A 13391-nucleotide genomic window follows, 5' to 3' on the forward strand; every position below is an offset into this window, starting at 1 on the left:
AAATAAGCAAAATATGGGTAATGGATGCAATATAAAATGTTTTTGTTAACCAAATATTGTATTATTTATTAATTAAATGTATTTTGAAATATTTTTGGCACAATATTAAGGGATCTTTGTTTTTAGATTATATTAGATGAGATTAGAATTTATTCATCCTTCTCGAGATCTTCGGAAATTAGGTAATGACTTTTTTTTATTGTTCATTAATAATTTTACATTATTATTATTATATTATTATCTTTAACTATGGATCCATGTGTCCAAAATCCTAATGCTGTAAAACAGGTAGATCAGTAATTTAAGTGCACTAGAGTCCTCCGACAGCAAGGAGGCGCTGAAGAGTCACAGCGCGAGGAGTGGTCTGCGGCTGCGCATTTTGCATGACAGTTCTGTTGTTTTGATGGACTTTTCGTTGCATCTTTTCTGAACCGTTCCTTCTATATTACATGATAATTCCAATTAATCTTGGTCCGCTGAAGAACTACGAACAGGGGGAGTTTAAATCATTTTGGCGACTCGTGTCCATTCGCCGTAGCCGTGACTGGTAGAAAGCTAGCTGGACTCAACAGCACCCGGAAGACGTTAATCCTCTAAAGAAAGTTATTCTGAGCGATAATAAAAACAAACAGTCACTAAGACAAAGATCTCAACATGAGGGGATCAGCCGCGGCTGAAGATCGCTCGGTAGAAGACCGGGTGTGAGAAACGACCGCATCCGATGGTGAATCAAGAATGTCCCTCAAATCTACCAAAGTGGCACCGAGTGTTGACTTCGACCACAGCTGCTCCGACAGCGTGGAATACTTGACCCTCAACTTTGGTCCCTTCGAGACTGTCCACCGCTGGAGAAGACTGCCTCCGTGCGACGAGTTCGTTGGTGCCAGGTACACCAGTTCTAGTGGAGTCATGCCAATTGTGATTTAAGTTAGAAACAGTACTTATTTATCTGCTTAGGTTCAATAATTGTGATTTATTAAGCATCAGATGTTAAGCTGAAGATATTGCTTACATTCATGATATATAATTGAATTGTATTCACAAAATCCCAGGATTAAAAACTGCAGAATGTCCCATAAATATCTTTCTATGTAGAAAATGGAAGGAAAGCAATATAAAATAATTTATTTTCTGCCATTTATTCCAGGCAGACTAAAAAATAATTTGGAAATGTAGTATTGCAGCTATTTTTAAAACGCATAATTGGTGTTTATTTAATTTAATTATTGATGAAATTTGTCCAGATAATTTTACCTAATTAAATTGTTGTATAGCAGATTAAAATGATTATCCACATTGTTAGAAAATGTAAAGATACATTTCATTGTTTTCATTCATGGATGGACTGGTTCATTGATTAAGCACTGTCTGTTTTCTAGTCTTTTAATAATCGCATTTTTAAATCTAAGACCAGAGAGAGCTAAGCCATAAAGCGAAAGTCTTCTACCAGTCGATCTACGTCTCTACCCTCACCTATGGTCATTTAATGTCCCATTTAAACCAGTCTTTTTTTCAACATTATGAACTGTTTTTAAAACCTTTCTCCTTTCTGACGTCCACCAGGCGCAGCAAGCACACAGTTGTGGCATACAAGGACGCCATTTATGTGTTTGGTGGTGACAATGGGTGAGAAACCCTTTTAAGTTTTTGTACATTTACTGATGTGAACGAAGTTATAAAATTTAAATCTGTACAGGAAGAACATGTTGAATGACTTGCTCCGATTTGACGTGAAGGACTGCTCATGGTGTCGGTAATGATACACATAATTCCTCTTACGCTTAACTCTTGACACTTAACTTGAAAACTGAACATTTCAGAGCCTTCACCACAGGAATCCCTCCTGCCCCTCGATATCACCACTCCGCTGTAGTATATGGCAGCAGCATGTTTGTGTTTGGTAAGTTCAAAGTCTATCTGCATCTTAAAGTTTTTCATTTATCTCAACAATGTTTTGAACCTTGATTCAGGGGGCTACACTGGAGACATCTACTCAAACTCCAACCTGAAAAACAAAAATGATCTTTTTGAATACAAGTTTGCAACGGGACAGTGGACTGAGTGGAAAGTGGAGGGAAGGTATGATATGAAAAACTTCATCAATTGAATTGACTTTCTAAATTTTCTTTCTTCAACATATTTTCTGCTTATGTGTTGTGACTTTAAACTAAAAGAAGGTCTTTTTTTCAGCCTGCCAGTTGCCCGGTCTGCTCATGGTGCGACAGTCTACGATGATAAACTGTGGATATTCGCTGGCTATGATGGAAATGCGAGGTATTTCATTTATAAGTGTGATTTAAAAAAAAAAAAAAAAAATCCTTATGTCTGACGATTGTGTTTTGATTGAAAGGCTAAACGACATGTGGACGATCAACCTGCAGGATCGGGATCATGCCTGTTGGGAAGAGGCCAGTTAATATAAAAAAATAAAAGCTTAAACACTTAAAATAATCCCCACTCAAGTGAATAATGATCTCTTTAACTACGTCCCTCAGATCGACCAAAGTGGAGAGATCCCTCCATCCTGCTGCAACTTCCCTGTAGCTGTGTGTCAAGACAAGATGTTTGTGTTTTCTGGTCAAAGTGGTGCCAAGATCACCAACAACCTCTTTCAGTTTGAGTTCAAGGGTCACATGTGAGGAGCCTCCTTTGCTAATCTCTTAAATACACCTGCGTTCCATATTCATATCTATCCACCTGTCAGGTGGACACGCATCCCCACTGAGCATCTACTGCGAGGCTCTCCGCCGCCACCACAGCGCCGCTATGGCCACACCATGGTCGCCTTTGACCGCCATCTGTACGTGTTCGGAGGAGCTGCTGATAACACTCTGCCCAACGAGCTGCACTGCTATGATGTGGACTCTCAGACCTGGGAGGTGATCCATCCAAGTGTTGATAGTGAGGTGAGAACGACATGATGCACTAGAGACACAAGTCTCGCTTAGTGGTTTCCATTTAAATTCCAAAGTTAAAATCTAAACAATGTAAATCTGTTTGTTCAGCATTTGTGAATTCTTCTCTTCTTTCCCAAGATGCCCAGCGGGAGACTATTTCACGCGGCTGCCGTGATTCACGAGGCCATGTACATTTTCGGAGGCACCGTTGATAACAATGTTCGCAGTGGAGAGATGTACAGATTCCAGGTTTGTGTCTTTTGACAAATAAACATTTGATCATTCTTTAAACATGCAGGAGTTTATGTTACAAGTGCCCTATTAGATAGATAAATAGATGGATGAAACTTTATTGATCCCTCTGGAGGTCTCCTTCGGGAAATTTGTTTTGTATTACAAACTTCCCCAACCTTTATGCGACTGCTGTTTACTGTTGGCGTAGTGACAAACCAGCCAGAAAAAAAACAGTGAAAATTAAATGGGATGAAATGAAAAGGCAACATTAAGTGCATGAAAAATACATTTAATCATAATGCTGAGTCAGCAGGAGTCCTCTCCCTGCAAGAAGTTGCCCATATACAGTATATATATAGTTTGTTTTTCACTAGTTTACAGTTTATTATACTAAGTAAACTTGACTGAAACACCCATCTCGACCTGTGTCACTGGCTAACCTTACTTTAGAGAAACTCGTTTTTTTCTAAAACAAAAAACCTCTTCGACAGTAATAATCAATAGAACAGAACTTCTATAAATTGATTTTTCTCTCTGGTTTCAAATGCCTCATGGCCTGGTACTAGTCTCCCGAGCAGGGTCTGGGATCCCCCTTCTTATAATGTCACGCAAATGTTATCCCTTTTGTCGCAGCTTTATGTTTTCAATCGTACTCTTCAACTAATGTTCATACTGACTCAGCATTATAGTTAAATGTATTTTTCATGCACTTAATGTTGTCTATGGTACTTCATTATCCCTTCTGTCGTGCAGTTTTCCTGCTATCCAAAGTGTACTCTTCACGAAGACTATGGCAAACTGTGGGAGAACCGCCAGTTCTGCGACGTGGAGTTCCTCCTGGGGGAGGTAAGTTTCCTTTCTGTGATCCTCATTTTAGAACGTCTGGACACTGAACATGCGTTGTGGTCAGAGAGAGGAGCGTGTGCTCGGACACATCGCCATCGTCACTGCAAGATGTCAGTGGCTGCGGAAGAAAATCCTGCAGGCTCGAGATCGGCAGCGTCAGGTTTGAATCAAATATAAACCTTTAAAATGTTCATGAAACGCTGTATTTCTCAGTAAAATATGATTAATTTCATGTCTGCAGAAGGCCAAGCAGGAGACGACGGAGGAGAGCGATGAAGGAGCGGCTGGAGGAGCGAAAGACATCCCGACGAGCAGCAGACAGTCGAGCAGGCTGCCACAGCTGGAAGTGTCCATCAGAGAGGCAGAAGCTCAGCCTTTTGAAGTTCTGATGCAGTTCCTCTACACAGACAAGATCCAGTACCCACGCAGAGGTACCAGATCTAAGTTCTGATCGTCCTTCAGAGCATCAACAAATTTGCTATATGTGTCTTTTTCCTCCTTCTAGGTCATGTTCAGGATGTTCTCCTCATCATGGATGTGTACAAGCTGGCACTGAGCTTCAAACTCTCACGGCTGGAGCAGCTGTGTGTGCAGTACATCGAGGCCTCAGTCGACCTGCAGAATGTACTGAGTGTGTGTGAGAACGCTGACAAGCTGCAACTGGACCAGCTTAAGGTAAAGTGTGTTTCATTTCCGGCAAACTTAATTGTTTATATAATATTAACTCGACCCTAAATGTCATGTCCACATATCTTAATTAACTAAAAAAAACTCACCTTCATTGAAACTCAACAATAATAATCATTTATTAATCATACTAATTCCATTTCATTTATATTATTTGATTATTTTCTTCTATAATTTCACCATGAAAGTGTCAAAACACAGGCAAAGAAATGTTTCTGATCCTGATGCTTCTAATTTATATTAAAAAAAATAAAAAATAAACAAGGTATGTAAGACCAGTAATGCTGCTATCAATTTAAGATTTTAACTAAAACACTTACTATTTACTGTATATCGATATTTCTTATATATATTGTGTATGGATTTTCTTTTGTCACTTTTTTACTTTTGTTTATTTTGTGTCTTTCTACTGTGCTTCATATGTATTTTCTCACCTTTATAATTGTGTATTTAAACTTTAATAATGCTTTGTAAACCTGTTTTTAAAAAAGAAATAAACAAGTAATTTCACTGGAGAGCTCACTCAGTATGTTTACACTGACCTCTGGTGGCCAACATGCAACATTCCTTCAAAAACATCAAATAATAAATAAACTATAATTATTTCAACACGATTTTCGTTATTTAAAAAAGTTGATCACATTTAAAACCATTTGCATTGAGAAGATAAACATTCCTCTGTCCACAGGAACATTGCCTCAATTTCGTGGTGAAGGAGTCCCACTACAACCAGGTGATCATGACTAAGGAGTTTGAGCATCTGTCCACGCCACTGATCGTAGAGATCGTGAGGAGGAAGCAGCAGCCTCCGCCCAGACTCTACTCCGACCAGCCCGTGGACATCGGCACCTCTCTGGTGCAGGACATGAAGGCGTACCTGGAGGGAGGCGGTCTGGAATTCTGTGACATCATCCTCCTGCTGGACGGTCACCCGCGTCCAGCCTCAAAGGCCATCCTGGCTGCTCGCTCCAGGTCCAGAGAAGGAAAACATTGTTGGGAGGGTTTGAGAGGAGATTTAACTCAACCGTCTCCCTCCGCAGTTACTTTGAGGCCATGTTCCGCTCCTTCATGCCGGAGGACGGCCAGGTCAACATCTCCATCGGCGAAATGGTTCCCAGTAAACAAGCGTTTGAGTCCATGTTGCGCTACATCTACTATGGCGACGTCAACATGCCACCAGAGGATTCACTGTATCTTTTTGGAAATCGTGTTGACTAAGAAATCATTGCTAAAGCTCCTGATTGAACTTCGTGTTACTAATATTCAGTTTTAAATGAGTTAAATGATTAAGAAGACTTTTGTTCAACCAGCCTCTTCTCCTTGACCGTAAAAAAAGATACCTCTTCGCTGCACCGTACTACTACGGCTTCTCCAACAACCGACTTCAGGCCTACTGCAAGCAGAATCTGGAGATGAATGTGACCGTGGAGAACGTCCTGCAGGTATTTTCAAAGAACTAATAATATGTGAAACTGATTTCTCTGGGTATTTTGTGTCTTTGGTGCCTTAACCTGCATTTCAATTTTTGTATGTAAGACATACTAATATAGTTTAACTTTCTCAGAAATCGACAGTGCACCTTTATATTAATCTGGTTTTACTTACGAGGTTCGGTAGCCTAACTCCACGATGTTCGGTAGCCTAACTCCACGATGTTCGGTAGCCTAACTCCACGATGTTCGGTAGCCTAACTCCACGATGTTCGGTAGCCTAACTCCACGATGTTCGGTAGCCTAACTCCACGATGTTCGGTAGCCTAACTCCACGATGTTCGGTAGCCTAACTCCACGAGGTTCGGTAGCCTAACTCCACGAACTCGGCGTGTTTCGATATCGTTACTAATCGAGGTTTGGGAGCGAGGTTCAGTGGCATTACTGAGCGTTACTCAGCGAGGTTTGGAAGCGGTACTCAGCGAGGCTCGATAGCGTTACTCAGCGAGGCTCGGTAGCGTTACTCCGCGAGGCTCTGTAGCGTTACTCCGCGAGGCTCTGTAGCGTTACTCCGCGAGGCTCTGTAGCGTTACTCCGCGAGGCTCGGTAGCGTTACTCAGCGAGGCTCAGTAGCGTTACTCAGCGAGGCTCTGTAGCGTTACTCCGCGAGGCTCTGTAGCGTTACTCCGCGAGGCTCTGTAGCGTTACTCCGCGAGGCTCTGTAGCGTTACTCCGCGAGGCTCTGTAGCGTTACTCCGCGAGGCTCTGTAGCGTTACTCCGCGAGGCTCTGTAGCGTTACTCCGCGAGGCTCTGTAGCGTTACTCCGCGAGGCTCTGTAGCGTTACTCCGCGAGGCTCTGTAGCGTTACTCCGCGAGGCTCTGTAGCGTTACTCCGCGAGGCTCTGTAGCGTTACTCCGCGAGGCTCTGTAGCGTTACTCCGCGAGGCTCTGTAGCGTTACTCCGCGAGGCTCTGTAGCGTTACTCCGCGAGGCTCTGTAGCGTTACTCCGCAAGGCTCTTTAGCGTTATTTAGCGAGGCTCGGTAGCGTTACTCGGCGATGCTAGGTAGCATTTACTCCGCCAGGCTTTTTACTATTATAGTATTACTCTGCAAGGCTCTGTAGTATTACTTCGCAAGCGTCGTAGTATGTGTGTACGAGGCAGCATCAGTTATCTGTGTCAATCAGCTTGAGAGAAATGCTGAACTTTTTTACTTCTCTTGATTTAACAGCTGCTGTTTTCTTGTGACAGATTCTGGAGGCGGCTGACAAGACTCAGGCTCTGGACATGAAGAAGCACTGCCTGCACATTATTGTCCACCAGTTCATTAAGGTGGGTGGGCTTGTGTCGGAGGTGTTGGGGGTTTGCTGCCCAATCGGTGCAGCTGAGCTAACCCTGTAGTCACGTCATCTTGGCGGGGGTCCTGACCGTTGGCCCCGTGCGTGGTCACCCCTCCTGCCCCTCCATAGCGGGGACCCCGGCTGAACAAGCAGCTCATACCCCAGTAGTGATCCGTCTTTGTTGTGTTAAGAAGTTGCGAGCGCACTTTTTTGTTGTCTCGCTTGTGCACGTTTCGTTGCTCACGTTTTCCCTCACTTCTCATTTGACTCCGTTTGACGCCTTTGGTCTTGATTTAATTTGTTATTCTCCTCCCATCTGAAGGTTTCCAAGCTCTCCAACCTGCGCTCTCTCAGCCAGCTGCTGCTGTTGGACATCATTGAGTCTCTAGCTACTCACATATCTGACAAACAGTGTGCCGAGATGGGCTCCGACATTTAGGAGAGCTTTTCCCCCTCTGATGTCACTTCCTGTTGTCATTCCCTCCTATGGATGTTGAGTACTCTTCTCTCTGTCTGCAGACGTCACCCTTTGTTTTTTTTAATTTATTTTGTCCAGAGCGTCCTCCTTCTTTTCCTTTGATCTCATCATTGCTGCTGCTTTACGTGTTTTATGGTTTAGCCGTGTTTTGTCCGGGTCGCCCACACATCCGAATGCTGTTGAAACTTTCAACTAATACTCTCTGGGAACATTTCATTCTCTTCTCGCTCAAAGGTATCGATAACCAGACGAGTGTTATACACCTCGCTATATACTGTATATCGCTGTCATTTATCATCTGCCGATTCCAAAAGATGTGTCTTAATGTATGTAAAGACATGAATAAAGGCAAAACCAGGTTTGCTGCCTCTGTTGTTCCTGTAGCTCCTCTTTTTCTCCAGCAGTTGCTCACAGGAAGTTAGCCAGTGCGGCTACCGGCTTACTAGCTAACTAGCTAGTTAGCTTTCGTGTTTAGAAAAGTGGAAGATAAATTGGTAATTGCCCTCCTGAAATGAATTTGCTTCCGTTTATACTTTAGTTGCCTTGTCCATCATGTTTATCAGTATCTTTTAGCTAGTTAGCTAGTTTATTTTAGCTAGCTAGCCCAGTTATTGCAGTATAGTATTCCAGTGCCACTCTTGAAATATTGCCTTTCTGAGTAATTAAGCTGCCAAAAAAGTTAAAAAAACAAACAAATAAAGTTAAAATATGAATGATTATTTAATGTTTGTTATTTTTTTATGGTATCGTGACATATCCTAAACTCTGCCACAAAGATGTGAGTTAACTGTTTTACTTTAAAAGTAAAAAGACCATCAATCTATTGACATCTTCTCCTGTAATCATAAAGGTCAATAACTTAACACAACAATAACTTACACATGAATCACAGTCTATCCAGATACAAATGAAGTGATGGCTTTCTACGACCAGTCTGTGGAGACATTGTATGAAGAACATATACCTTTTTGCAAATACTTTGAAATCCGAACAGCTGAAGTCCTGACCTCTTGATGAACCAGCTTTGACCTCCAGAGGTTTCGGTTTCCACGACTCTACAGCTGATGAGCTCCAACAATGCTCTCTTGTGTTCCAGGTCTTTATTCAGGATTTTAAAGACGGCCATAGAAACAACATTAAATAAGATGGATAGATAGATAAACTTTATTAAACCCTCTAGAGGTCTCCTTTGGGAATCGTTTTTCCAGTTCACAGCAACACAGACGATAGATTCATAAGAACAAGAACAAAGGTCAAATAAAAAGAACAAAGTGCAAGATGACAAAATCCAAGCATAAAGAACACAGATAAAAAAAATAACACAAAGAGAGGATACCAAGATTAACGTGGAATCCATCATCTTTTCACTACCCTCCTACCTCCAAACTCATAATTAAACAATCTAATAGCACGAGGAACCAATGAGTCCCTTAGTCTATTAGTGTTGCATCATGGGAGGAGCATTCGTGCGCTCCAGATATAGCAAAAGCACCAGTGATAGTATAGATTGATTAACCTCACTATCTTTGAGCTTAAATGAGCTATAACTCTGGAGAAATGTTACTATTTATTGACATGAACATCTGTTAATATTTTGTGTGTCACCCCGTGTAGCTGGGACAGATTCCAGCAGCCAATATGAACGAAAGAAATAATATCTTAGCTGCATCAGTTTGACCTTCCTTGTCTCGCTGGCTCTTATCTTTGATCCAAGGGTTCTTTTATGAGAATGTTTTACGGATGTATAAATAAACCTTTGAGGTACTTAAACTGATTTAAACTCATAATTTAAGCAAAAACGCTTGTGATTCTACTGTTGGTTCACCTCTGTGTGTGAGTGTTACTGACTCCTGCACACACACCTGGACACACACATGGAAGACAACCCTTCAATAAGAGCTCCCTTGTTCGCTGCCACGTTACACAACAGGGTGTCTGTTTTCGGACCTGATTTTCTTATGAGTCTCCTGAAGAAGTTCACCTCGGCCGGTGGGTCGGGCTGCTCCGCCTCCTCAGATCCTTCACCTGGTCAGAAGCAGATCAGACTGTTTCGGGAGCAGCAGCGGTAGAAGGAGAAGAAGATGGTTTTCCTCACCACTACAATGATGCAGAGGACGGCTCTGTTCGTGACCTCGGGCGGTCTGGTCACCTCTCTGGTCACCACCTTCCTTCCACTGTGGAAGACCATGAACTCGGACCTGAACGAGTTGGAGAACTGGTACTCTGGACTGTGGCACGCCTGTCTCTACACCGAGGAGGTGGGGGTGCAGTGTAAAGCGTACGACTCCATCCTGGGTCTTCCTCTGGACCTGCAGATCTCCAGAGTTCTCATGCTGGTGTCCATATTCACGGGAGGTTTCGCTCTGCTGGCGGCCTTCCCTGGTCTGGAGGGGGTCCGGATGTTCTCGGGCCAGCCTGGTGTGAAGAGAGGCCTCCTGATCCTGGCCGGAGTTCTGTCCTGGATATCAGGTCTGACCACCCTGACCCCAGTATCTATTCTGGCCTACACCACTGTGGTGGAGTTCTGGGACCAGGGTTTTCCAGATGTGATGCCTCGCTGGGAGTACGGAGAGGCCATCTTCTCCGGGTGGTTCGGAGGTTTGGCTCTGGTCGTTGGAGGGAGTCTCTTCTTCGTGGCTGTGTGTATGGGGGATTACGACCGGCAACCCTTGAGACCGGAAGTGAGGAACAGGAGCCAACATTACTTGAAGACTGAGATTCTGTAGGACATGCCGTGAGGAAATAAATCCGATTCACAGAAAATTTAACAGGATACTTTTTTTAATATTCCGGATTCTGGACTGATAGTCTACACTCGGTTATCATCCTATTGATCGAACCTACTTCTCAAATGTTCCCCTCTACTGGTGAACTCTGTTTGTTCAGCTTTATTGAAGCTTCATGATGAAAGGACGGAAATATTTGCTTGTTTTAAAACGGTACTACGTAAGATTTCTGGCTGTTGGAAAAGTGTGATCGCATTGTCGTAAAATAAACGTCACTGATTAAACAAGAAAGGCTATTTCCTGTTATCTTTTCTTTACCTAGAAGCGTTAGAAAGTATTCTCAGGATTAAACACTTTCACATGGCAGTCAAGCAGAGTGCGTAGTGGAGACCGCAGTTAAAATAATAGTTGGAGTCAAGGTCTTTGAAAAATGGCAACCAATCATCAAAGTCAAACGACAAAATCTTACACTGCTTCATTTTAATTTACTTTAGGATTGTTTTATCCCTTGTTTTGTCTCTGGGTCAACCTAACACAAGGGATCCCACAAACACATTTGTTTTCGGGCCACAGGGTCACCTTGACCCAGAAATAACACAAGAGTTAATGAGCTGCTGTTTTGATCAACTGTTACTTGACCTGTTTATCTCAAAATGGCGCGTGTTGACTTCACGTCACGACTGAGTAGCATTCCTGTCCTGCAGCTTCTATGGATAGAATTTCACTACCAGGAGTGACTTGGCATCCAATATAAACTCGCTTCGCTACATAGTCTAATTGTCAATTATTTGATTAATTATTCATTTTCTGGTGATGATGATATTTTATAGTTGTCTGCAGTGGTCAGTCGTCCATGAACCTTCTCCCTTTTCTTATCTAACATTCACACTGTCTCGTCTCCAAACCACTGTTTGTATTCAACTTCAAATTGAACGAAATCTTTATTATACTTATTTTTTAATTCACAGATTAATTTTCGTTATTATTCCAGTTCCTGTTTGTATGAAGAAAAGTCTATAAAAGAGTGTTGAGGGGCTTGTTGTATATGATAACTAAGAAAAGAAAATGGTTTTGGGTTCATTTAAGCTTCTAGGCGCCAAAATATTTTGAACGTTTTCAAAGGAAGAAGAAAAGATTGATGGGGGTAATCCTTATTTGTATTGTAGGTAAAAGTGCCAACTCTGTTCCACAAGAATAAACACTTTTCTGTTGAAAAAAGAACAAAAAGTTGTCTTTTAATGTGTTGCTACTTTTGTAGATTGTATCTCAAGAAAAATGATTACTGTTGTGTTCATGATTTCCTATTTGAAAATCACATCCACTTCTGAAGATTGGTGGTCCAACTCTAACACACAAGGGTGGAAAATCTTTGGCTCTCTTGCTCCCGGGCTGAACCAATTTTTTACCCATTTTTAGAACCGACTCTTCCCTAGAGTATCAGATTGCCATCAAATCTCCGTTCCTTATCTTATCTTTATTATTAAGGCATCTTTATCGGATACAATATGAATATGAATATTTGTCCGCCTTGTTTTGAGCAAACTATCTGGCAGGCCACATACTGACTTGGCAGGCCAAATTTGACCCCTGGGCCATGAGTTTGTTTCATGTGATCCAAAGAAAAGACAACTCAAGGAGTGTTTGGGGAGTCTGTTCAAATGTCTGGTGAGGTCAAGTGTTTCCGAAAAAGATTTAATTTAGAGCAACAATCCTTGTATCCTTTTTATCTTGTGCTACATCCTAGTAAGTAAGTAAGTAAGTAAGTCATTTTTATTTATATAGCGCTTTTCCAGACCAGGGTCACAAAGCGCTTAAACAATCAAAACAATACTCAAAAAAGTATATACTTTTAAGATCAAGATAATACTGAGAACAACACAGGAGTTCCAGAAAATCAAGGAAAAGCCTGAACAATTGAAAGTGTGTCTTAAGTAGATCTTGGACTCTATTGTATTATCAGAATGTGTTTGTGCAAAACTCTCTTTTCATTGAAATATTTACATTAGAAAATGTGCTTAAGCCCCGCCCACTGAAAGATATATATTCAATCGTGATTACCATAACCACACCCACTCTGCTGTGATTGCTCAAGCGTCAATGTTTGTCATCCATACCAGAAGTTTCGACCTCCAAAGAACTCGTTGTATAAACAAAGCGGGGTGTGATTACAGCTGGAGGAGGAGTGAAGCACTTATTATGTAATAATGGACTCCGCTGTCATAACCTCTCGTTTACTAAGATTTCAGACAAGGGAGAACTTTATAAAGTAATAAGTTCAAAACATGGTCATGATGGTGGACTTACTGCATCTTGGAGAGGAAGACGTTCAAACATGTGATTCAGGAGAGTTGGGTTTCACATTAGTTCCCCTTAAGGTTCCCAAATCTAGTCAGAGTCACAAAAAGATCCTCCCTCTGTAATTTTACCAGGTTTGTCCACCTTAGAGTGGATCCCTCCGGCTGGAGAACGATGATTTTGAGCTGAACAAGTGGACGGTAAAGATGATTTTCACGTCTTTGATGACAAAACTAAATCGGACTCACCTCTTGTGTTTTCTTGTTTCCACTGCAGGAATGTCCTAATCCCTGTGGTTCAACATATTGACTGGAAATATCTTTGGAGATTATTTTCTATAAGAGAGTTTGTCTTTCTAATCCTGCCACCCAGCCCTCCTTTCTTTTTTCACCGCAACTTATTTTTCATGTCGTTCCTTTTCTCGAGAACAGCGACTATTGTGACTCAAAAAAGAGCT

General features: G+C 41.9%; 2 protein-coding genes across 2 annotated transcripts; both read left to right on the plus strand.

Annotated features, from left to right (window-relative positions):
• The first annotated feature begins 363 nt into the window (after window positions 1-363).
• On the plus strand, window positions 364-8272 carry lztr1 (leucine zipper like post translational regulator 1). Its single transcript, XM_087793534.1, has 19 exons — window positions 364-887; window positions 1564-1626; window positions 1697-1753; window positions 1821-1900; window positions 1971-2079; window positions 2191-2274; window positions 2351-2408; window positions 2496-2635; window positions 2705-2906; window positions 3036-3146; window positions 3885-3977; window positions 4042-4137; window positions 4219-4408; window positions 4483-4652; window positions 5353-5636; window positions 5705-5854; window positions 6001-6106; window positions 7347-7427; window positions 7758-8272. The coding sequence occupies exons 1-19, from the start codon at window positions 736-738 to the stop codon at window positions 7872-7874; spliced, it is 2343 nt and encodes a 780-aa protein (XP_087649660.1). The 5' UTR covers window positions 364-735; the 3' UTR covers window positions 7875-8272.
• Window positions 8273-9964: 1692 nt separating this feature from the next.
• Window positions 9965-10832, plus strand: cldn26 (claudin 26). The gene has a single exon (XM_087800704.1). It carries the CDS (start codon window positions 9995-9997, stop codon window positions 10637-10639), a length of 645 nt encoding a protein of 214 aa, XP_087656830.1. The 5' UTR covers window positions 9965-9994; the 3' UTR covers window positions 10640-10832.
• The last annotated feature ends 2559 nt before the right edge of the window (window positions 10833-13391 follow it).

Source organism: Callionymus lyra, chromosome 1, assembly GCF_982586985.1.
Source record: "Callionymus lyra chromosome 1, fCalLyr1.hap1.1, whole genome shotgun sequence".
Taxonomy (NCBI): domain Eukaryota; kingdom Metazoa; phylum Chordata; class Actinopteri; order Syngnathiformes; family Callionymidae; genus Callionymus; species Callionymus lyra.

Coding starts and splice junctions, on each gene's coding strand:
- lztr1 (XM_087793534.1), top strand. CDS start 736: ATGTCCCTCAAATCTACCAAAGTGGCACCGAGTGTTGACTTCGACCAC. Junction 5,637..5,704: donor ATCCTGGCTGCTCGCTCCAG/GTCCAGAGAAGG, acceptor CTCCCTCCGCAG/TTACTTTGAGGCCATGTTCC. Junction 5,855..6,000: donor ATGCCACCAGAGGATTCACT/GTATCTTTTTGG, acceptor CCGTAAAAAAAG/ATACCTCTTCGCTGCACCGT.
- cldn26 (XM_087800704.1), top strand. CDS start 9,995: ATGGTTTTCCTCACCACTACAATGATGCAGAGGACGGCTCTGTTCGTG.